Raw genomic sequence first — 22943 nt, forward strand, 5'->3', positions numbered from 1 at the left:
CATGTTCTGCCCATGCTAGTGTGGGTTTCCTCCGGGTACTCCAGTTTCCTCCCACATTCCAAAAACATGCAAAGTAGGCCGATTGAGCATTCCAAATTGTCCGTAGGGGTGACTGTGAGCAATTGGCTGGCGACCAGTTCTGGGTGTAGCCCACCTACCACGCAAAGACTGCTGGGATAGTCTCCAGGGGGACCCTCGTGAGGATCAGCAGTTCAGATAATGGATGGATGGATGGCTCTTGCTTCCAGTTTTTCAAGTGTAATTACACCAAATGCCAAAGTGAATAATTGTTTGTCTATAGGTATGTGCTCTGTGATTTACTGGTCTGGACCAAGCCAGAGTGTAATCTGCCTCTGCCCAAATTCAGCTGGGATTTGGCTCCTGTTCACTTATAACCCTAAAGAAGATAAGAGGTAGAAGTGAATGAAATGAAGATTTTTTTTCCATTTCTTTCTTTTAATTTTTGACACAGTGGAGATGTGTGAGCTATATGTGGACTATAAATAAATAAATAAAAAAAATATATCAATCTAAAAAACATATATATATATATATTTTTTTTTTTTCTTTTTTGGGGGGGTTATAATTTTTTCAAAAAAAGGTCTATCGCTGGTACCACAGGGGGCAGCAGGAGGCAGGTTATAAATGTACGTGGGATTATTTTCTCCAGTGTGTGTGCAGTGTGTGTTTGCAGTGTGTTGGAGCAGTCAGTAGAAGAAGCACCATGAGTCATATGACAGCATGAGCAGAACTGAGCAGTGAGCAGAACTCCTCACATCATGGAAAGTCCGCATTCCTTCTGGTTGTATGGAGACGTGCGTAAAATACGCGCTGCTTTTTACCCATCTTGCAAATTAAGATTAGATTAGATTCCAATTTAATCCAGTACAGTAGAAGATACCTATACGTATGAGTGTAAAACTTTTCATCGATCAGACCGAATTTCACAAGAGCTCTATCTGGTGAGCCAGACTTTTACTCTCGTGTGGTAAAATGGACCCAATTTTTGATGGCGCGGATGAAGTCAACTGTACCACCAGTAACAACGGCACCAACAACGGGACCATGTACTGGAACCAATTTGTACAACCAGCTTGGAGAATATTTCTGTGGGCCATTGCCTACTGCAGTATAGTCATCGTGTCGGTTCTTGGGAATGTGACGGTGATTTGGATCATCATGGCGCACAAACGCATGAGAACGGTCACCAACTATTTCTTGCTCAATTTGGCGTTTGCCGAAGCCTCCATGTCCGCCTTCAACACGGTCATCAACTTCATCTACGCCGTGCACAACGAGTGGTACTTTGGACTGATCTACTGCCGCTTTCACAACTTCTTTCCTATCGCAGCTGTGTTTGCCAGCATCTGTTCCATGACTGCCATCGCCCTGGACAGGTAACATGCACCTCGCAGTACTGTTGCATTCCTTTACCTCCAGTGGAATTTGTGCTTTCGTGATGAGAATGAAGAAAAACGGTCGTCCAATAATAACAACGGGATATTCTATAAATGTTGTTTGCAAACATTTACAGTGAAACTTGACAAAATGCATTCACATTCTAATTTCATATTTCCCCTTTGTGCGACTGCTAAAAGAAATGTCATTTTATTTTATCTCATCTTGTATTATCTTATTTAATTTTAATAATGCTCCCTTCGATTCCAATTAGTCTAAAACTGAGTGAATCGTCTTGTGGGTGTTCATCTGTGCCTGTCTTATGTTTTTCATATTTTGTGTGATGCCGATTCATCAGTGGGGATGTTTTTTCTGTCAGTGAATGAATGTGAATGAATGTAAACGTGATGCGCAAAAGCTACAGGAAGCTTTTCTCTATGTGCACAAATTGTAAACCATTATCATCTTTAATAATAAAAAAAAATCATAAGCTCTCACTCCTTTTCTTAAAGCACAGGGGCACCAACATGCTCTCAGCAGTGTTATCTGCTTTCCAGTTGGATAGAGAAATATTATTCAGTAGTGTGTGTTGTTCTTTTGGCCCCCTATGAAAAAACATGAAGCATCCTGCTGAAGTTAAGCATTTCAGGGCAGGAGTGAAAGATATATTTTGTATTTTGACTACAATAGTATTATTGTATGAATACATTAACACATTTTCACAATCGATTTCTTAATAGATACCGTAATGCTGCCAGAATTTACAAAATGGAACTGGAAAGAGTCCATTGCCTAACCGTATCTAGCGTACATGACAGAATGCTCGTAGTCCATTGCATGGGTGTCAAACTCAAGGCCTGGGGGCCAGATCAAGATCACCACAATATTTTGTTATGAGCTTAAACTTCAAGTAACCACTTGAATTGACCACAAAACCTTTAATGTATTATTATTTGTAAAATTATTTTCTATTCATTTTATTTCATTGAATTATTCTGCTGTTGCTGAATAACACTCAGAGTATGTAGCGACTTTTCTGCAGAGGATTATTCATTTTCTTAAATCCGAATCACTGCGGGATATTTGTCATTTTTCTAATACTTTGCTTAATAGTCTTACAGCTCATTATAAGCTCCATGCTTGTTGATTGCCAGCAGTTCTTACTCGGAGAAATACAGAAGTTTTGTAATATGTGACCATTACAAGAAAAAAGGCACTTTAATTTTAATTAAGTGTGAATATTATTGTGCAGCTGCTGAGAATCATCACACTTCCTCTGTAAACGTTTTTTTTTAAATAATTTTTTATACATAGTGTAATATGTCTCATCCAAGTTTTAAGATTATTATAGAACAGTACTCAAATCAGAGTGACGTCATCCCTTAAGAGTCCACTCAGATTGGTCTACTGCAGTGTTGTAGAATGGGGACCAAAGGGGCGGTCGCGTTGGGTGGTATTTTATTGTTTTGTCCTCTCCTGACCTTGTCATGATATGTGTGCGCACGAATAGAATAGAATAGAATAGAATAGAATAGACATTTACAGAATGTAGTTTGTTTGGCCTGCATTACAAGTCACAAGGCAGCTATAAAATATTTTGCAAAAGCTGTGATGACTGAGTAAAATCTTTGCATAGCTTTGCAAAAGTGAATTTATTGTTAGCGAAATTTATATTTATAATTATATTATATATACATCCATCCATTTTCTGAACCGCTTTGTCCCCACGGGGGTCGCGGGCGTGCTGGAACCTGTCCCAGCCGTCATCGGGCAGCAGGCGGGGGACATCCTGAACCGGTTGCCAGCCAGTCGCAGGGCACACAGAAACGAACAACCATCTGCACTCACACTCACACCTAGGGGCAATTTGAAGTGCTCAATCGGCCTATCAAGCATGTTTTTGGGATGTGGGAGGAAACCGGAGTGCCCGGAGAAAACCCACGCGCGCTCGGGGAGAAAATGCAAACTCCACACAGGGAGGGCCGGAGGTGGAATCGAACTCGCACCCTCCTAACTGTGTGGCGGACGTGCTACCCAGTGCACCAACGAGCCGCCATTATATATACATATCATATAATAATTTATATTCTTGTGAAATCAAGTGACAGTCATCAAGTTACACTATCTGCAAACTTGGACTTTTGTACGCAAGGAGGTAAAATGTTCCATAATCTTTGCATGGGTTGCTTGAGACTAGACCCATTAAGGTCTAGATGAGGGGTTTCAAAATTCTTGACAGATGACCCATGACATAAAACACCTTCAATCGCAACTGTAGTCACAAGAATTTATCAACGGTATGGAATCGAACAGACATAGTGGGTGGGAAGGTGGCCAAAGCTACATTTATTGCATTGACAGGAGACCACCGGACAGCAGTAAACAACCATAACTATCTCAGGGTAACAGCACACCTGATGGATGATAGTTGATGTCAGCACTCATTTGTGCTCGGTGTTGTAAAGAAGCATGTGCTTGTCACGTTCTTGTTGCTAAGAAGTGGCAGATAACAGAAAAAGGTACCACAAAAGGAACAGGCAGCAGCATGAACTTTACCATTCGAGCATTTGCCACGTGTCATTGTTGTTACTGTTATTTAAGGTTGCAATTCATTGTGAATAATGTAAAATAGGGCATTTTAATTAGTTTAAGCTTTGTACTGTTACAGATCTTATTTTACAAACCAATATGTGCTGAGAAAAACATTAATAGAAAAACATTTTTGTTCAGGATTTTCTATTTCAAACTCCATACCTTAAATCTTTAAAAATTCAAGTCAATTGTAACATTTTGACTAATAGAAGATCACATTTTTATTGGTCCTAAGGGAAATGTGTGATTATTCTAGATTAATCACCCTATAAACAAATGATTGAACCAATTTTCTTAACCAGCTGAAAGGATAGCGGTGTACCATTTAAATACAAAACCGACTCACGTCACGCACTGTAAACCGCCAATAAAGTTGCCAAAAAAACAGGAAGACTGATAGTCAATCAAAGGCAATAACGAAGAGCAACAATGTCAGCCCTCGGCATGTGGCTGAAAAGGCAACATTTTCTTCAAGTCCAGTTCACCATTCTTTATTGACAAAGCAGCAATGATCATACGATGTTAGGTGTCCTTACACAAGGATCCTAAAAAATTACATAATCTGTTCCAAAATAGAGCTTCTGAGATTTATCAACTTGCTCCACCTAATTTATTTCCTAAACAACCATTTTATTATTACATTTATGATATCACCAAATGTTATAGCTTAAAAACATATGCGGCACATGTTTCTCCACTCTTTGTTCTTCTCCAGCTTCACCACCTTAAAATGTACAGTCTAATCACCATCCTATTGTCTCGTTCAAACAAACGGTTAATTCGTGCTTCTTTTGTCCATATGCGTGGTGTAAAGCATTTCCATAACCAGAAATGTAGGTTGCTATGTAATTCTTTATAGTCATTGTAAAGAAGTCATCATCACTCCCAGCAGTTGGCCCAGTCTCTGCGGTGTGCCATTAAACTGTTATCTTTGTCAGAAGCACTCACCGTGTATTCGATATAAGTACAATAACTCAAGGTTAAATTGTACTTCTGAGTGTGCGACATAGGTGGTTGGGGAAAAACAACATCGCTTAGTTGCCAAGGGAAATACAATCGTTCAATAGTGAAACCATTTAGTCATTTCTATGGCGACTATGAAACTGTATTATTATTATGGAGAGAAAAATTCAAACTACTTAAATCATTTATTCATCTGTTGCAACTAAATGGGAAGGCAATGTGTTTATTGTTTAGATCACATCATCATAACAGATGATGACCTTTGTAATATATCAATGAAAATCTCATTGTTGTCTCTCTTCTGATTTTCATTCCTGAATTTCCATGCACTTCTCCCTTTTCATCTTCTGTGCTTTTCCCAGAAGGATCATGATGCATTATCATTAAATGATAGGTTGGCGCCTGACATGCACATCACATCCCCTGGATTTGTGGGCTTGTACGTCAGTAGGGGAAATGATTCCACATTAATCACTCAAAAGGCAGAAATACAGAATTAATAGCAACACTGCTTAGATACCTTACAGAAGTGAACGATACTCAAGGGTTAATGAAATGAGGGCTCTCTTGTATCACTTCGATCAAACTATTCCCCAAATGTACTGTATCAGTGTCACAGAGGTCAAAATGTATGCGTAACATCTTTAGTTCGATTCCAGTTTCTTCCACTTGTATGAAAATCTAGTATTAAAAGGAACAACGCATTGATACCTTACAGCATAGGTGTCAAACTCCAGGCCTGGGGGCCGTATGCGGCCCACCACATCATTTTATGTGGCCCGCGAAGACAAATTGTGCCTCGACTTTGTGTCGTTACTAAAATTACAAATTGTCTTCACTTTTAAAAAAAATTAAGATATTGCTTGCAATCTTTTTTACCATTCGTCTTTTAAAAATAGTTGAAGTTTTTACTCGTCTTTGATTTCAAAACTATCTATTCATCAGTTTGTTTTGTAGCCTATACTGTGTGTATATATATATATATATAAGATGTTGACAATCACAATGGCCCTCCGAGGGAAACTATGACTGTGATGCCGCCTGCGACCCTTGCCTTACAGGGTCTAATAATACACAAGGCTGAATGAAACGGGCACTGGTAACACGTTAAAAAGTAGTGTTACACTAATATATCAATTGTTTGCAGTACTGACAGTAAATGAACATGGTACTTTTCTCTGTTAAGTAATCTGACTACAGTTACTTTGCAGGGTCTCTTTGTTACTGCATAGCAATTAACAAATGAAAAAAAGCACACAGAATCCTATTACTTGCCATTGTCTATCAAGCGGTAGAGCCGCTGACTGCCTCCTATATTTTGGTCTCTTCCAGTCTGTCCCTTGTTGATAAAAAAAAAAAAAAAAAGCCTTGGTGCATCAGTCCAAATCAGAATCAATGTCACACACTTGGACACATTTAAACAGCTGCCTTGCGGCCATGTCACCTCAAAATGAATAATAAAAAGAGGCCAATCAACACCAGCTTGCTGTAATTATTGAGAAAACTCAAACCTGATTGGATCTTGATAAAAAGCGTTGAGGCTAGATGGACATGCTTTGCAGTGATTGCTGTCACAAACAATGACTTCTGAGCCATGTAAGATGCTGACTATTAAGATAATTGAAACATTCAAAAATAAAGGTATATGAACTGTGTAGTCATTTCTTCACAGTACATAGTTCCGACAATAACTGGCAAAGGGAAAGTTCCGTGGATATCTGCGGAGATCATTTCTTGATAGTAATGGCAAAATTCTGTTCCGCTGAGGCTTTCCAGACGATTAGTTTGCACATGGTTTGAAGTGTCATGGTGCTTCATTAGCTTTATGGTGCCATCAAGTGATCAGGAAAACAAAGGGGTACAATCCACTGAGTGACTTTTGATTGTAGGCCGAACACTGACAAGATGGCCATAAGTAGCAATATCTCAGTTTTAGCAGTTGTCGTTTGTTGTAAATACAGCTTAGTAAGAAATAGACCATTGTATAAGAAGAATGTTTACGAGTATGAATAAATATGAGCAAGCAACTAGGCCATCATGGATAACCAATTTTTCTTAGCTTTTCACCATGACCACAAGTTGTGCCTTTTTGACCCACTTAGGATTCTCGTTTTGCCAAGAAACGTTCCTTCCCATCCCTTCTGAACGAGATGACCCAGAAGCAGTAATGGCCACATTAAGTCTTCTGAGTTATGAAATATGTTACACTGAGTACTATAGAGTCGCACCAAATACGACATTTATTCATTCGTTCTCTTCCGAACTGCTTATCCTCATGAGTGTGACCAACATGATTGTGAGTGTGAATGGTTGTTTGTCTATGTGTGCCCTGCAATGACCAGTTCACGGTGCCCAAAGACTGCTGGGATAGGCTCCAGCACGCCCACGGCCCTCGTGAGACTAAGCAGTACAGATGATGAATGAATGAACATCTGCAGCTATAACAAAACGCAAAGTACATGTCGCTGTGGGACAACCACCAACTCATGTCTTGCTACCTCTATATTTCCGAGCAATGAGACTCTTAGCTGTCCCGCGCCCAACCCATCCTAATCTTGGAGACTCTTCATCTGAATCTTAACTGAATGGCATTCTTCCTCATCTGTTTGTCTTTGGACCTGTCAAAGCCTTAAAAGTCATCATCTAATTTTCTTCCCTGCTTTACTGCATTTGGGTTCCAGACACACCCATTACAGTAAGGTGTAGAAATGAATGACTCACAATGATGTCGTGCAGTTCACTCCAAACTACCATCACCTTAATGAACGTAGTACCAATAAACATTGTGAAATGAATGCCTCCCTGACAGTGTCAATTAAAGGTGGTGAACATGATTATCTCAACTCAACTTTATTCATATTACGCTTTGACAGCAGATGTAGCTGTACCAAAGTTGTGAAGACAAAACAATAATGATAAAACAATCAGAAGTAAGTAAAAAACATGTTTTTTAATCCATAACACACAATAGCTCCCATCACGTTGGCGCTTAATACTGGGGATGCAGAGTTGTATTCCCTCATGCAGCACGTTTTGAAGCTTTGAAGCCCGCCTGCCACCCAAAGATAGTAGCTGGGACAGGCTCCAGCGCCCCTTCGATCCTTGCGAGCATACTGTGAGCAGTTCAGAAGATGAATGCACGAACGAACGAACGATTGATCAAACGGATGAATGAATGAAAAGTCCATTGATCAGAAGGAAGTCACTTATATCATACACATTCACCACCTGTGTTACAAGCTATATTCGAAAGTAAACAAGCAAACATTCATAGTCTTCTAATATCCAAAAGATTGTACAAGTTAATGGGACCTCTTTTAGCAGCCACTATCTCTTTCTGCGAGGAGCCCATTTTTGTGTTATTGAAAAATAATCGTTTTAAAGCAATAATAGCAAATATCAATGTGAAATAGAATGTCATAGAATAGAATAGCATAGAATAGTCACCTATTTGGTTCGACCATTAGCATGTACATGTGCAATCGCTTTCTGCGAGGGGCCCAATATTGTGTGAGCAATTGTCTTATTGACAAATAATCGATTTAAAGCAATAATAGGAAATATCAATGTGAAATTAACGCACAGAATAGCCACCTATTTGGTTCAACCATTAGCATGTACATGTGCAATATTGACTCCTCGCAATATAGGCTCCTCCCCAGTTTACTAGTCCGTCAGTCAAGATGTATCATTTCAATGTACTTCCTTGACACCAAATATTTTACAAGTTTCCTCTTTAGATAGAACTTAGAACAGGATTTGGTGTCATCAGAAAGATCACGTTTTTCAGCCAATACCTGTGGATAGGATTCCGAAAATAAAATACCGATATTGATTTGATTTCACAGGGTAGCACAGGGGAATGGCGAGCTCAGCAAGCAAAAGAGTTGTACTTGGATATTTTGCATAAAGTGTACCGTGACGCTGTCACATATAGACTCCTGATAGGCTCCGTCCCAGCCATTCTCCTTGATGGTAGTTTTACAAATCCTTCTGTAAAACAAACAAAAAGCCTTCCTGAAAGGCCAATAAACTAGTGGAAACAAATGCTTGATCAAATTTCCGCAAACTTTGTTGAAACATAATGTGCAAAAAAAAAAAAAAAACTCTAAAAGGTAAAGACTGTGAGGCATGAAGCCAATTTCCACAGTTGCTTTATGTGGTGGATTGCTTTTTAATCGCTTAATCACACATTGCTTTGCAGGAATGCAGCACGGCAGCTTCATGATATTTATATTGAACCACTGCCTTGCCATTGTGGGTTAGGTGCAACCCGTTGATAATTGAATGTGTATATCACCCTCACCATCTAGTAAAAGCTGACCATGTTTGGCCTTGCTTTCCACACCAAGAGAAGGGGCCATTATTGTAAATACAAAGACTCAAAGTTGGTGTTTGTGAGATGTGAATGAAAGATTGTTTTTTACAGCCATTCTACGCAAAATGTTTCTCCCAGCTGCTTTGTTGTTAAATAAAATATTTGGCGTTATAGTTCAGTTTCTTTGAACAGCAACATTGAAAACTGATGGAGTTGAAGGTAAATGGCATAGATACGCATGTCCTTAGGTGTACACAACTACTTAGCATATTTCTAGGGCAAAGCAAAAGAATACAAGTCTCAATTCAAGATTATTTCCGTACACATACCAGGTACTGGTACAGATGGTAATCTGCTTGCATCAACAAGACACAGCTAGTTTTAAATATTTAACAAGGCAAAATGTTGTTAATAATGTGTGCAATTGGTTCTGACTGGATGCAAATAATAAAGAACAGCGAGCACTGAAAGACGGTAAATGATTCCTTTTATTACCCTAGTCAATAACGGGTACAACTGATTGATGAAAGGCGTTCCTGACATCCAATCATCAGATTGAGAGGCTGGTCATCATGTTTAACACAGATTGGTGGGACAATTTTGGGGATGAAAGACAGGCTGTCAGCAGTGCCAGACAATTCCAGAGTGCCAAGCGTATAGATCTGGATGCAGAACAACATAGAGTATAGCAAATGGCATTAAAGATTAAGGCACACTTGCATTTTCAGACCCCTTTTGGAATTAGTGTCTAGCTTGCATTCCTGTACAGGCAATGCCCACCGCATTAGTCTTGGGTTCTTATTATACATTTATGGTAAAAGCACAAGTGGACTAAGAGCTGTAAACCCAAAATCAGCCAAAGCGTTAAAGCCTAGATACACTCAGATTTGAACAAAGTTGATTGATAATAATAATAATGATAATAATAATAATAATGATAATAATAATGTGGCACAGTGGTCAACTGGTTAGTACGACCCCTCACAATTCAGAGGTTATGGGTTTGATTCCAACTATGGCCTTTCTATGTGGCGTTTGCATGTTCTTCCCGTGCCTGTGTGGGTTTTCTCTGGCTGCTCCGGTTTCCTCCTGAATGTGAGTGTGGATGGATGCTCATTTATGTGTGCCCTGCGATTGGCTGGCAACAGGTTCAGGGTTGCTTCTCCCCGACTGCCCAAGATCAGCTGGGATAGGCTCCAACACGCCCGCGACCCTCGTGAGAAGAATTTGTGTTGACTGAGGTCGCTTTGAGTCAGTCACACTCTTTCCCATTGTTATATGATGTTCCACAAGTAGCTGTTTCACGGCTCTTGCTATTTTCATTATATTTGCTGCGCCGAGTGGCCACATACAGCACTGATTGATATCATTCATAGAGACTTAAGTCTTGGTAGTTGTTCAGTTGTTTCCATAACATATCATATAGTGGCAGTTATAAGAAACACATCTTTAATCTCTCACTGACTGCCAACAAGTGATTGAAGACAAATGTGCAAAGGAACAAAGACTATATTATGTAACAAAGAACATATGTAAGTATGTATAAACCAGCCCCCATTGCATGCCTGCTGGGTGAGAGGCCTGGTCCTAATGTCTGCCACACAGCCACCCCCCACATCCAGAAGGAAAATTCAAAACAAAAACCTAACAGGGTCCATAAATCAACGTAGAGGCACTTCGGCAGGCAGATGACCCGTAGAGCGCGAGTGGCCGTCAAAGGTGTGAACTGATGGACTGTGGATGTAAATCCTCACAAAAACAGGTGTAGGTTGAGGATATAAAGATAAGGATGAGGGCATGAATCTCTCACAGGGGGCACAACTAGCAAGGAGGAGGATTCAGGCACGTTGGTGGTTTACCACATTTGGGGTCCAACGAGAAAGGCTAGGTTAGGGCTCGTGACTGCGACGTGCAGCTATCCTGAAACCTTCGGTTAGCCAGACTCAGGAGGTACCCGTTGAGGCATGGGGGTTAGGTCTCGGTTGGCGCCGACTGGATAAGTAGGACGGCTGGGTTGGCGTGCAGCTGTCCTGAAGACTTTGAAAGCCTGACTTATGGGGTACACACTGAGGCGTTGGCAGTAGGTCGCGGGTGCTGTGTCAACTGGATGGGCGTGACGGCTGAGTTGGGCCGGTCCCAACCGTGTTGCAATCCTGAATCACTGTCATCCTCCAAACTAGCCAGCTGGTCAGTGGCCATCTGAGTTGCCTTAACCGGTACTAGCAAGCACGCAGTCCTGGCAGACGACCGTGGCGGGACACCATTCAGTGCGCAGCTGGTCCTTGGCAAATGGCAGGTAGTTGTTGGCCACACAACGCGGTATGTTGACCTACGTCAGGAGTCACCAATGCAGAAGAAGGAAAAATCTCTTTAATCTCTCCCAGACTGACAACAAAAGAGTGAAGACACGTGAACAAAGGGACAAAGAATATTACGCAACAAAGAAGATATGTATCTACCCGCTTGTCATTTAGCAGCTCCTTCCAGCTACAAACTATGTCATTGTCATGTTGAAAAAAATGACAAAAAAAGCTGTGTGGTGTCAGTCATTTCTCTCCTGATATATAACTAGAAAAAAATATATGATGGGGGTTTTTCTGCACAGCAAAAACGGAGGCCTGCTAGCAGGCTAGAAGTGTCTGCTTAAGCTTTCGCACTCCCCACATTTACTTCTACGTGTCTTTTTAGAGTTTCTTAAAACTTGTTGACAATTTCTACAACAGCCTCTCTTGATCCCCCCCCCCCCCCGCTTCATTTCCTTTAGTCAATTCATGATTGGAAGTCAGGTCATTTATCTTTTCACACGGCCTCTACTCTTCTTAGAATGATCTCCCCTGTGTTGTTAGAGCATCGCAATCGAGTGTTGCAAGTAAAAAGTACAACGCAGACAACCACAACTTTAATGCTTACTCATCTTAAAATTGCTTTTAAAAGTGTCGAAATGCAGCTGAGGCCAGACTATTCACATCCCTGACTTTGATGATAGCAGCACAGATGTTGTGAATTGTTGCTGCAAGCAGAGGTGGAACGTCTGCCAGGTGTGATTTTGACATCCACAACCCCAATGGCTCCTCAAAGAAAAGCCAGCCACATGGCTTCCTGAGCTGTTTGAAGCCAGGACAAAGCAAATCTCTCACTCTCTCTTTTTTTAAGCACGCCATTGACCAATTTAAAAGGCTTGTTCTCTTTGAAATAATTAGTGTGAGAATTCCATTAGCAGATTAATGTGGGTTATTAGTGGGATTAACCCGTCAATTAGACTTTTTCAGTTAACCAGAATGCTTCAAAAAACACATTGCACCATAGTATTTGTTGATGCATTTGTATACGGTTCATTATAATATTCAGTTTATGCCAGCTACATGCATTTGTCATATTTCTTGACGTGTCTTGGTAGTGTGGTTCAACATGAGAGCGATAATAACAGCAGGAACGGTGAAATCTTTTATTAAATAAAAACCTGGCTCGCGAAAAGCTATGAATCAAATGCTCCAGACAGCCTCATTTATTTTCCTTACAGTAAAGGGCAATTGATTATGGCAGCTAAAGTGTTTGAAACTAATTTATTTCACTAATGAGGTGCAGTAGTAATAATATACAAGGTTTTTTTTTTTGGTTTTTTTTTCCATGGCTGTCATCCGACGAGGAAGCATTATTATGACAATTTGTCACTTGATGAGATAAACTGTCTGCTTTCGAATCTTCCGTCATTCAAATAGACACAGTACTGCCCCTCTTGGAGTTCTATTCTCATCAGAATCTTTTATCACCGTTGGCTAGAAAAGTGATGGCTAGGAATCCGAAAATGGGAGGGTTATTCTTATTCTCACGGATGCACTTAGGGCTGCTGTTAGAATTAGTACCCCCTGTAGCTTAAAGGGGGGGGATACTATTCAAATTTGCTACACTTGGTGAAAACATCCCCAAGAAGACTCAGAAAGAGTCAGTTGATGTCTAGAGTTCACCGTTTTAAAATGGGAGAGATGGTACCTATTTTCATGGGGTGACTTTTTCTAATAGGACTTCTGTTAGAATTGGCACCCACCTGTAACTTTGCATGGGGAGGGGGAAACCTGTTCAAACCACCCCCAGCAAGACACAGTCAGTTGATTGATCACAAAATTAGCTGGAAAATGAATCAAGGTCAAAATAATAATTCAGTTTCATTTTTAAAAACATTAGAATTAATTTCCATTTCCAATTTTGCGGACCATCTGGAATATCGCCACGGACCACTAGAGGGTCGCAGATCACCCACCGGTTGACAATACCTGGCATAAATGATAATTGAACACTGAGGTATGCCACTAATTGACACATTTGCCATGTTTTGTGTCATGATCCTGTTTTTTGTTAATGGCTGTTCTGTATTTTTCCAGTCCTTGAGCCGGAACCTCCAGCACACATCTCTCTCAGCTGGCTATTTTAGTGCTGAAGAGATGAAAGCTGGTGGCCAGGCTTTTGCTTTTTGCTTGTTGCCCTGATCGAATGTGTTATCTGCAGTGTTGTACCTGAATGAGTTCAACAAAAGTTCATATATTTGTTCATGTTTTTGTGAACTGAACGTAGCGCATTTTTGCTTCGTTTTTATGAACGGCCTCATTCTGGGGCCAATGAATGTTTTTCACGGGCAGTTCATTTTTGTTCAAGGATGCCAGGTTTTCTCTTCTTAGACTGAATAAAACCCCGCTAAACGCACTGGAAACAAGGCTTAATTAGGTGTGGAAAAAAAATTTGGCAACCTCGGCCTCAAATAGTCCCACGGCGGTTGCGCCATCAAAATGTGATGTGTGCTTCTAAAAGTGAAGAAAGCGTGATGACAGACGGTTCAGTCGATCAGCCCTTTCTTGTCAAACAGCAACAATAAGGCATCACAAATTAGTCTTAATGAGATTGTTTTTTGTTCTAGTAATTTATTTGGGCTTTGCACTTTTATGTCTTGAATTATGAACATTTTCTGCTTCTTTGGGCAAACAAGTTAAGAAATAATACATTCAGTAAAAACTTCATTTGTCATTCTTAGTTTCCTACCTTCATTTGGCACCTAAAGCAGATTGTTTGTTTTTTGGACCACAGTCATGTTTCATTAAAGAAAAAGACAATTCAAGCATTTTTCGCTTGTATTTGAGATCGTAAGGTGATAGCAGCCCCTGTGTGGATGGGATGGGTGAAAACAATGAGAAATATGCCAGAGGGTAAAAGCAACAACATTTTTAATTGGGAGGGAAGAAAACAACAATAAATTTTTGGAGTGATGAACTTAGTTAAAAAAAAAAAATCTTTTATGAACTATGAATTGAACAAGTTCATTTGAAAGTTTATGAGCTGAACCATTAAACTACTTCAGGTAGAAAATGAACTTTCCCAACACTGGTTATCGGTTAAGTTTATCTATTACCATTCATGCAAGTAATTCGAGTTCTCCTGTTACGTGTGTTGATAAAATTGCTACTCCCTTTCTCATGTAATTCGGACTTTCTTGCTTACCATTCTAGTTTTTTCCATCGGGTTGAGTTCTTTTATTCACCATTTTGTAAATCTGTTATTATATCGTTTTTGTTTTTTTGTTCGACCATCCACTTGCATTTGTGCCCGTTTTTTGTTTTCGTCTATGCTTTTTGCTTTTTTCATTTGTGTTATTTTACCTGCTCACGTTCTCCCTGTTTTCTCTCTTCTTTGGATAAAAATACAATATTGACTCTTTTTGTGTTTTGACTTGACTTGATTTGAGGTTCAACTTTCTGGTAATGCAATAATGCCAATTTCTAGGCAGTTATCCGATATCCAATACAATATGAAGCCAGTAGCCTGGAGATGCAGAAATTCAGTTAACTTTGCCATTTTTAAGTGTGTTGGAAAGAAACAAAAGGCCACATTCAATTTCGTTGGTATTTTCTTTTGCAACATTGTGCAATTTGATAGGTTTACTTAGAGCCTATATTTATGATGAGTAAGTGAATAAATCTTTTGCGTGATTTTTAAACACCAACGAGATACACCAGATGGATTGTTTTATGAAATGATGCATTCGTAAATCCTTTCTGAGAGACTAATAAAATTGCTTGCACAAAAGCAGGACCTTAAAAATAGGAACATTGTCCAAATGTTGTCCGTCCTATTCTTCAATAGTAACTGGTCTTTCACTTGGATAGTGCTTTGCTACCTGTTAAGGCCATCAAAGCACTTCACAGTAAATTCACCTACTGATGACTGAGCATCAGGAGCAACTGGGGGTTCACCATCTTGCTCAAGGATACTTGGTCACAATGGGCGGGTATCAAACACTGAACCTCTTGGTTGGGAGACGACCACTCTAATATTGATGCATGGCATCTTTAATGGCCAATAGGATGAACAAGCGGACTCGTTAAGACTGCCACTATTACCGTATTGGCCCGAATATAAGACGACTCCGATTATAAGATGACCCCCTCTTTTCAAGACTCAAGTTTGAAAAAATACTTTTTGAACACCAAATTAGATTTTTATACAGAAAATAATTACAGTCCATCTGAAACAAATGATTATAATAATATATTCAACAGAAAAAGCATGTTATTTTGCCTCATTCAAATCATGCAAAAACTGTAATATCTGAACATTTAAATATGTAAACCAAAGTGCAATCACATTTGTAAATGAATGGCTTCTGGTTTTTGAAATGTAAATTACCCTACTGTTTCTCCATTTTCTGTTATCTTCTCTTATTTTCTTTTCTTTCTTACCACTATTTTTTATTTTTCTTCTTCGTGCTACCGCTATTTTTATTTTTATTCTTCGTGACGGGGGTTTGCTTTGGCCTGGGGAATTAAGTTCAGCATTTGCTTTAAAGATATCTGGCGCCATCTAGCGTTGTGAATGGGTATAATGTCTAGACCCTGAATGTAAGATGACCCCCACTTTTTCAGTTTTCTTTCAATGCTAAAAACATCGTCTTATATTCGGTACAATACGGTACATCCCAATAAGCCCTATGCGCAATTATTTACTCCTAATTATCAATTAGTTTGTGATGAAAGAGCAGCAATAACAGTACTACTTGTTTAGAAACTTGGAGCTGCTACATCTTTGCCACATCAAAATGATACTGTCCTATTTTGCTATTTTCTTTTCATTTAAACATATGCAAGTGAAACAAACACCTTTGTAATTTGGCTTTGGACACACATCGAGCCTAGCAAGAAATTATCAGTCAGAGATTTATTTTGGCATTTAAAAAAAAAAATCTAATTCCAATGTCCCAGTACCCCAATATGCTCGTATCACAGGGACTTTTATAGCTGCTCACAGCTCAAGTTACATATAATTTTCACTTGTGTTTTCTGGGAATCATACAACACAATATAATACATCTGGTATATTTAGATAGCGCTTTCACAACATCTTTTGCTGTAAAAAAAGTGTTTAACAAAAACATAAAATAACTATACAATAGAAAATATCACCGGAAATTACTGATTTCTATTGTTAGTGTGAAATACCCAATAAAATAAACAAATGTGGTTCCTTGACTCTTTGACCCAAATACACAATATGTGACTTTATGGTCAAGGAACCATAGCCTTTTGTTTTCTTTTGTTCAGACATAAAAATACAGGTCTTCACTTAAAACCTTCCCGACAGTTTTAGCAGGAACGTCGGCCTTCGTCAGAGAAAGTACGAAAGTGACGAAGGCGGAAGTTGCTGCCGAAACTGTCGGAAAGGTTTTAAGGTAAGACCTATATTTTTTTGTCTGAACAAAAGAAAACAAAAGGCTATTATCACTGAAGACATAATGAACACAATCCAACTGTCAAGGAACCATATTTATATGAGATGAAACTCAAGAAAATTAATGTTTGTTAAAATGAACTGTAAACCCTTAATGCCTTCTTGTATGTTTCTATTGCAGGTACATGGCTATCATCCACCCATTGCAGCAGCGCATGTCATCCACAGAGACCAAGGTCGTAGTAGGAGTGATCTGGGTCCTGGCTCTGCTCTTGGCCTTTCCGCAGTACTACTACTCCAACATAGAGCAGTATCCCGACCGTGTGGTGTGCTACATTGACTGGCCTGAATACACGATATGTGACTTCAAAAAAATGTGAGTCTATGAAACAGCTTTTTAAACAGTCACCATGCATTTGAGTTATCAGCTGTGGGAGTAAATGGTTTGTATTTGAGTAAATTGGCCTGTACAGCAGTGAAGCTTATTGTACTTTCTCGTTATTAAACGAAAAGCAGATTGAATTTATATTGAGAATGAAAAACACTGGTGGCCAGACAAGATCAATGATTAGATATGAGTGAAGCCTTTGTCAACATTAATTTTTCATTTGGTAATTCATCGAGTGATGCTTTCTTATTCAGCACATGGTGCTAACTTCTCTAACTCTACTTTTTGGAATGTAAGAAGCAGGCAGAAATATTCTGAGCTCTGCAGACACGTGTGGTGGATGTCATTTTTGTTTCATTCACAAATATGATAACAGGATGCATCATACAATCTGAATCACTGTAGAAATCAATCGTGACCCCCATGGAACATGTTAATTAGGATACAATGTCATGCTGAAGCGTACGTATTACAATTTTATATACAAATGATACTATTCATAGTCACTGAAGAGAGTTGGGGGAGGGGGCGCAAAATGTATTCTTCTTCCTGCAGGGCCATAACAGAAAATAATTGAGAATCACTGAACCTAATGTGCATGGTTTTGGATGTGAAAGGTAATGACACAAGCACAGTGTGAACAGAGCTGGCATTGGAACCCCAAAGCGAGTTCATGCTGACCACTAGGCCACCGTGATGTTTATTTATGGCATTTTAAACAAAACTGTTGTCATAGAAAACAGAGAATTAAGTGGATATAATGGCTATTCTATTTTGGTTTTGTTTGTCAGTCTTGCTTTTTTATAAATTCATTCTCCTCGGGCAACACAGTTCTGCTTTTCACACCTATGTTAGCTCATCATGTGAGCCTTCTTTCAAATCTCCCTTTTAGCTAGCTGTTAAAGGTGCCTCAAGGTCTGACAGCAAACAGGCAGTTATGGTCTGCCAAACAGAATATGACACGTGTGAAATGCCTAATGCAAAGCCAATAAAGCACAACAGGGAGGCCTTGTGTTGTCTGTTTCCGAGGGTTGTTTGTTTGTTGTTGTATGTTAAGAAGTCAACAGCCAAACCCAGAAAACACCAGAAAACAATATTGAAGTCTTATGTGCCAAGAGACATACTACAATACAAGCAACATTCAATCAATTTGACTGTTCTCTGGTAATAAAAGGCTGATGATGTTCAATATCCTGTAATGAGATCCTTGAAAAGTATATTTAGTCCCATTACTGCAACAACCTGAAGGTGACGGATGAACTTATTTGTTCTCTCAATTAAGAATTTAATTGTTCTGTCAATCGACGTTATCCTCGTTGTTTGGGGTAACACGACTCAAAAGTAACACGATATTAGATTTAGGCAGTAACAAGGTAATATAACGAGTTACATCTTATGGTTTTGTGATATTGCAGTTACTGAATCTTGTCATGTGTTGCAATTTCAGGCGCAACTCAAAATGATTTAATACATTCTGACAGGAGTACATGTCATAAACTGAATTGCATACTATGATAATCACGAGAAATAATATTTCTTACTGACTTGGGAAAGCCATCACAACATTATTGGCTGTGACCCCTTATTATTCACTCTTTGGGTGGGCTTTATTTATTTTGACACCATAATCAGCAGAAGTCATTATTTGTGACACCAATCACTTTCATGGTTTCATGAAATAAAATGGAAAACATTTATTCAAAATACAAGCAGGAACAGGACTAGTTAAAAAGCAGTGATAAGTTGTGAAGAAACAAGAGTATCTGTGCTTTATAGATATGATTTTAATAAATTTTGGGCCAGCAATTGTAGTATGTACAGTGGGGCAAAACAGTATTTAGTCAGCCACCAATTGTGCAAATTCTCCCACTTACAAGATGAGAAATGGCTGTAATTTTTATCATAGGTACACTTCAACTATGAGAGACAAATAACAGAAAAATCCAGAAAATCACATTGGAATGGAACTTTCAGTTTGACATTCCATTTGACATTCTCCCAATCCTCTTCTGGATCATCCAAATGCTCTCTCGCAAACTTCAGACAGGCCTGAACATGTACTGGCTTAAGCAGGGGCACACGTCTGGCACTCCAGGATTTGAGTCCCGAGCGACGTAGCGTGTTACTGATAGTAGTCTTTGTTATTTTGGTCCCAGCTCTCTGCAGGTCATCCACTAGGTCCCTCCGTGTTTTACTGGGATTTTTGTTCACCGTTCATGTGATCATTTTGACCCTACGGGGTGAGATCTTGCGTGGAGCTCTAGATCGATGCCATTATTGACCAAATACTTCTTTTCCACCCTAATGTGCAAATAAATTCTTTAAAAATCTGACAATGTGATTTTCTGGATTTTTTATTTTTGTTTTATTTTGTCTCATAGTTGAAGTGTACCTATGATGAAAATTACAGGCATCTCTCATTTTTCAAGCGGGAGAACTTTTGAACAAACAACAAAGAAGAACAATTGGTGGCTGACTAAATACTTTTTTGCCCCACTGTAAATGGTGAGTAGATCATCCTGATTTGCTGAACCAGGGAAATGATCTTCTGAGAAGGTCCGTTGATATTTACCTGGTTATTGAGGCATACCTGATGAAAATCCGCTTCAGTCAGCGGTGTGTCTGTCAGTTTTTCAAAGTTTCTCATCATTTTCCATCTACCAGCCAATAGAATGCCCACATCTGGTGTTTTGTTTGCATGTATAGGACTAGGTATTGCATGTTTTAATCCCTAGTTATAATTTAGTAAATGTATCCTGTATAGTAAAAATTTAAATGAAAGAATAAAATAAGATATAAAATCAAAATATATGTCTGTTTTGAAAATTTATGAGGCTTCTGCTGCAATAAATGCACTCACAATTATTGGTGGATTGATTCCTATATGTGTGGTGCACTGGAATTTTGTTTGCATGGATAAAGATAAAAAGCTAAAGATATTTCTTATGTTTCATTGCATAGTCTTCATTAAGTAAATGTACACTGTCATAAAAATAAAATGAAGTAACAATAAAATAAAAATGTAGAATATTCATTTTGAAAATTTACAAGGTTTCCTCTGCAATAAGTGCACTCACTATTATTGCACTGAAATTTTGCCCCCATATATACTGTATAGAGACTTTCACATCGCAGCAACCAATTCAGGAACTTTCCTCTTCCACCCTGGTAGTTTGTGTACTTCCCTTGTTCACACACAAAAAAGGTTCCGGGTCTGGAAGGTTCCATCAGCATCTTTCCAAGTGCCTACCTAGCCATGTCTTTGTCTATGTACCCAGAATGCTCGTGGGGGCGTGTTGTGTTGACAAACGCTGATTGATTGGTTCATTGAACTTGGGGTGTCACGTTGCCACCGCTATTATACACCTAAAAATTCCTGTGCTGTAGGATTGGGCAACAAGAACTGGGAATTGAGAGGAACAGGGTCTATCATCCCAGAATCGTTCAGATTTTATAATGTCGGTGCTAAAGTTTGATTTCTAGTTAGCCATGCACGGCGCTTAGCTCCTCAATGTCATCGAAGCTGCAGTGCGGATGCGCGTTACCTCGTCTTCACTGGCTTCTCCTCTCTGTCAGCATCCTTCTCCCGCTCTGGTCTTAACTCATAACGTAACTCATACTAAAGGTCACAAAGAGCGAAAAAAACCAACAACATGAAAAGAGAAGAACGAAAGAGAAGTTAATACAGTTGATCTTTTTTTGTTGTTATTGAAGATTGGAGTTAAGAATCTAGTGTGCAGTCAGTTTTCAAGTTCACAGTTTTTTCAGTTTTGTCCAAATTGAATAAACCGCTGTCGCTCTGTGTCAGGGGTGTCAAACCCGTTTTTTTCACGAGCCGCATTGAAGTCATAGCTTCTTTCGGAGGACCATTATGACTGTCAACCCAAATGTATGAGCACCTCATATTATATACAGTAAAACCTACAAAACAAACTGACAAATAACTCATTTTCAAATCAGACGAGTAAAAACTGGTCAAATATTAAAAAAAAAGATACTATTAAAAGTGAAGACAATTTGCAATTCTAGTAATGACACGAATTTGATGCACAATTTGTCTTCGCGGGCCACATAAAATGATGTGGCGGCCGTATCTGGCCCCTGGGCCTTGAGTTTGACACCTGTGCTCTGTGTGAACACAAACTAGTTGGCCGCACATGCTCCTACTACCGAGAACACCTGCTACCAGAAACTCAAAGTTCCTGGGCTGTCCGGTTTCCCAAAGGGCCCACTGACGTACCTTAAAGCACATGGATCATGGTCTAGTCAAGCCTGAGGTTGTTTGAGCTCACATATCAAAAAGCATGCCTATTAGTGACAGCCAAAGTATACAGGAATAAACACAACTAATGTTTTTCCTACAGGTTATGTCATACGCATGGATGCAAATCACTCCAAGCATGTTTATTTTTGAATTTATTGAAAACAATTGTATATTTACTGAAACATACAGTACAACAACGACAGTTACAGCCAGACACGACAAAACTCACTGCTCACTGTCGACTAATTTCTGGGTTCAGAGGACCCCGTAGCTGTTCCAGGTGCCTTATTCAAATCCCCAGATATTAGCCACTGATAAAATACAGTAATATTTGCATATAATATGTTCAGACATATGGTCACAAAGTAATAAAAGAATCGATTTGGCGAGGGAGTATGAATGTCTATCCAACATTGTCCCGCAAGAATACTACTACCATTATTCTAAGAAGTTGTAAGAATAATTGTCCAGGGACTTTTAACGATCTAGGAGTGAAATAAGTAATTTTTAATTTTCAGCATCACTATTATCAATAGCTACTAGTATGCATGTTTTAAAAACGGGTAGGTTAACAGTTGCAAATTGTCGTTAATAACAGTTTGTTTTGCTTTTACCTCTGAGGGCTGGAGCAGTGTATTGCTATCAGACCTTGAGGGCTGGGAGGGGGTCAAGTATTTGTCACAACAGTTTTTCTCAGAATATGTGAAAAGGGTTCATTTCTATTCATTCAATGTTCTAGCCATATATCCATCCATTTTCTGTACCGCTTTGTCCCCACGGGGGTCGCGGACGTGCTGGAGCCTATCCCAGCGGTCATCGGGGAATAGGCGGGGGACAACACCCTGAACCGGTTGCCAACCGATCGCAGCATTCAATGTTCTATTCCATTATATTTTAGATCTCATTTTGGTTGTGGTTACATGTAACTTCAAGGTCTTCGTTTTTCCTGCAAACAAATAAAATCATTATTGAGTTGAAATGTATTTTAATAAGAACTTTCCCAGAAAACAATATTTTATTTTATTTTACTTACGATATTCTTTTTTTTTTAAATGTCTTATTTAGAAAAATGTCTCTAATTTAAGTCTTTACAAAAACCCAGAGTGCCCCCTGTTCTTCGGGTCCTGATAAATTGTTCCAACCTTCCCCCCCAACTTTGATGCTCCGCATCAAAAGTATACCACGCACTGTCAGAACATTCTTGCTAATTTCTGCCCTTGTTTTATGTAGTATCGCTTCATGTTTTGAAAATCAATATTGGAAATGATCATGTTCATAACTGTCTTAAATCTTTAATTCAAAGAAATTCA

At 39.2% G+C, this 22943-nt stretch overlaps 1 protein-coding gene across 1 annotated transcript in view; it reads left to right on the plus strand.

The window, feature by feature from the left end:
* Window positions 1-777: 777 nt before the first annotated feature.
* The window catches only part of tacr1a (tachykinin receptor 1a), a 40180-nt gene continuing 18014 nt past the window's right edge, over window positions 778-22943 (plus strand). The window contains exons 1-2 of the mRNA XM_085910708.1: window positions 778-1397; window positions 17163-17357. Coding sequence (XP_085766834.1) covers window positions 994-1397; window positions 17163-17357 — 599 coding nt within the window. The 5' untranslated portion in view covers window positions 778-993. The remainder of the gene's footprint in view (window positions 1398-17162; window positions 17358-22943) is intronic.

Source organism: Syngnathus leptorhynchus, chromosome 4, assembly GCF_054491065.1.
Source record: "Syngnathus leptorhynchus isolate UIUO chromosome 4, UIUO_Slep, whole genome shotgun sequence".
Lineage (NCBI taxonomy): Eukaryota > Metazoa > Chordata > Actinopteri > Syngnathiformes > Syngnathidae > Syngnathus > Syngnathus leptorhynchus.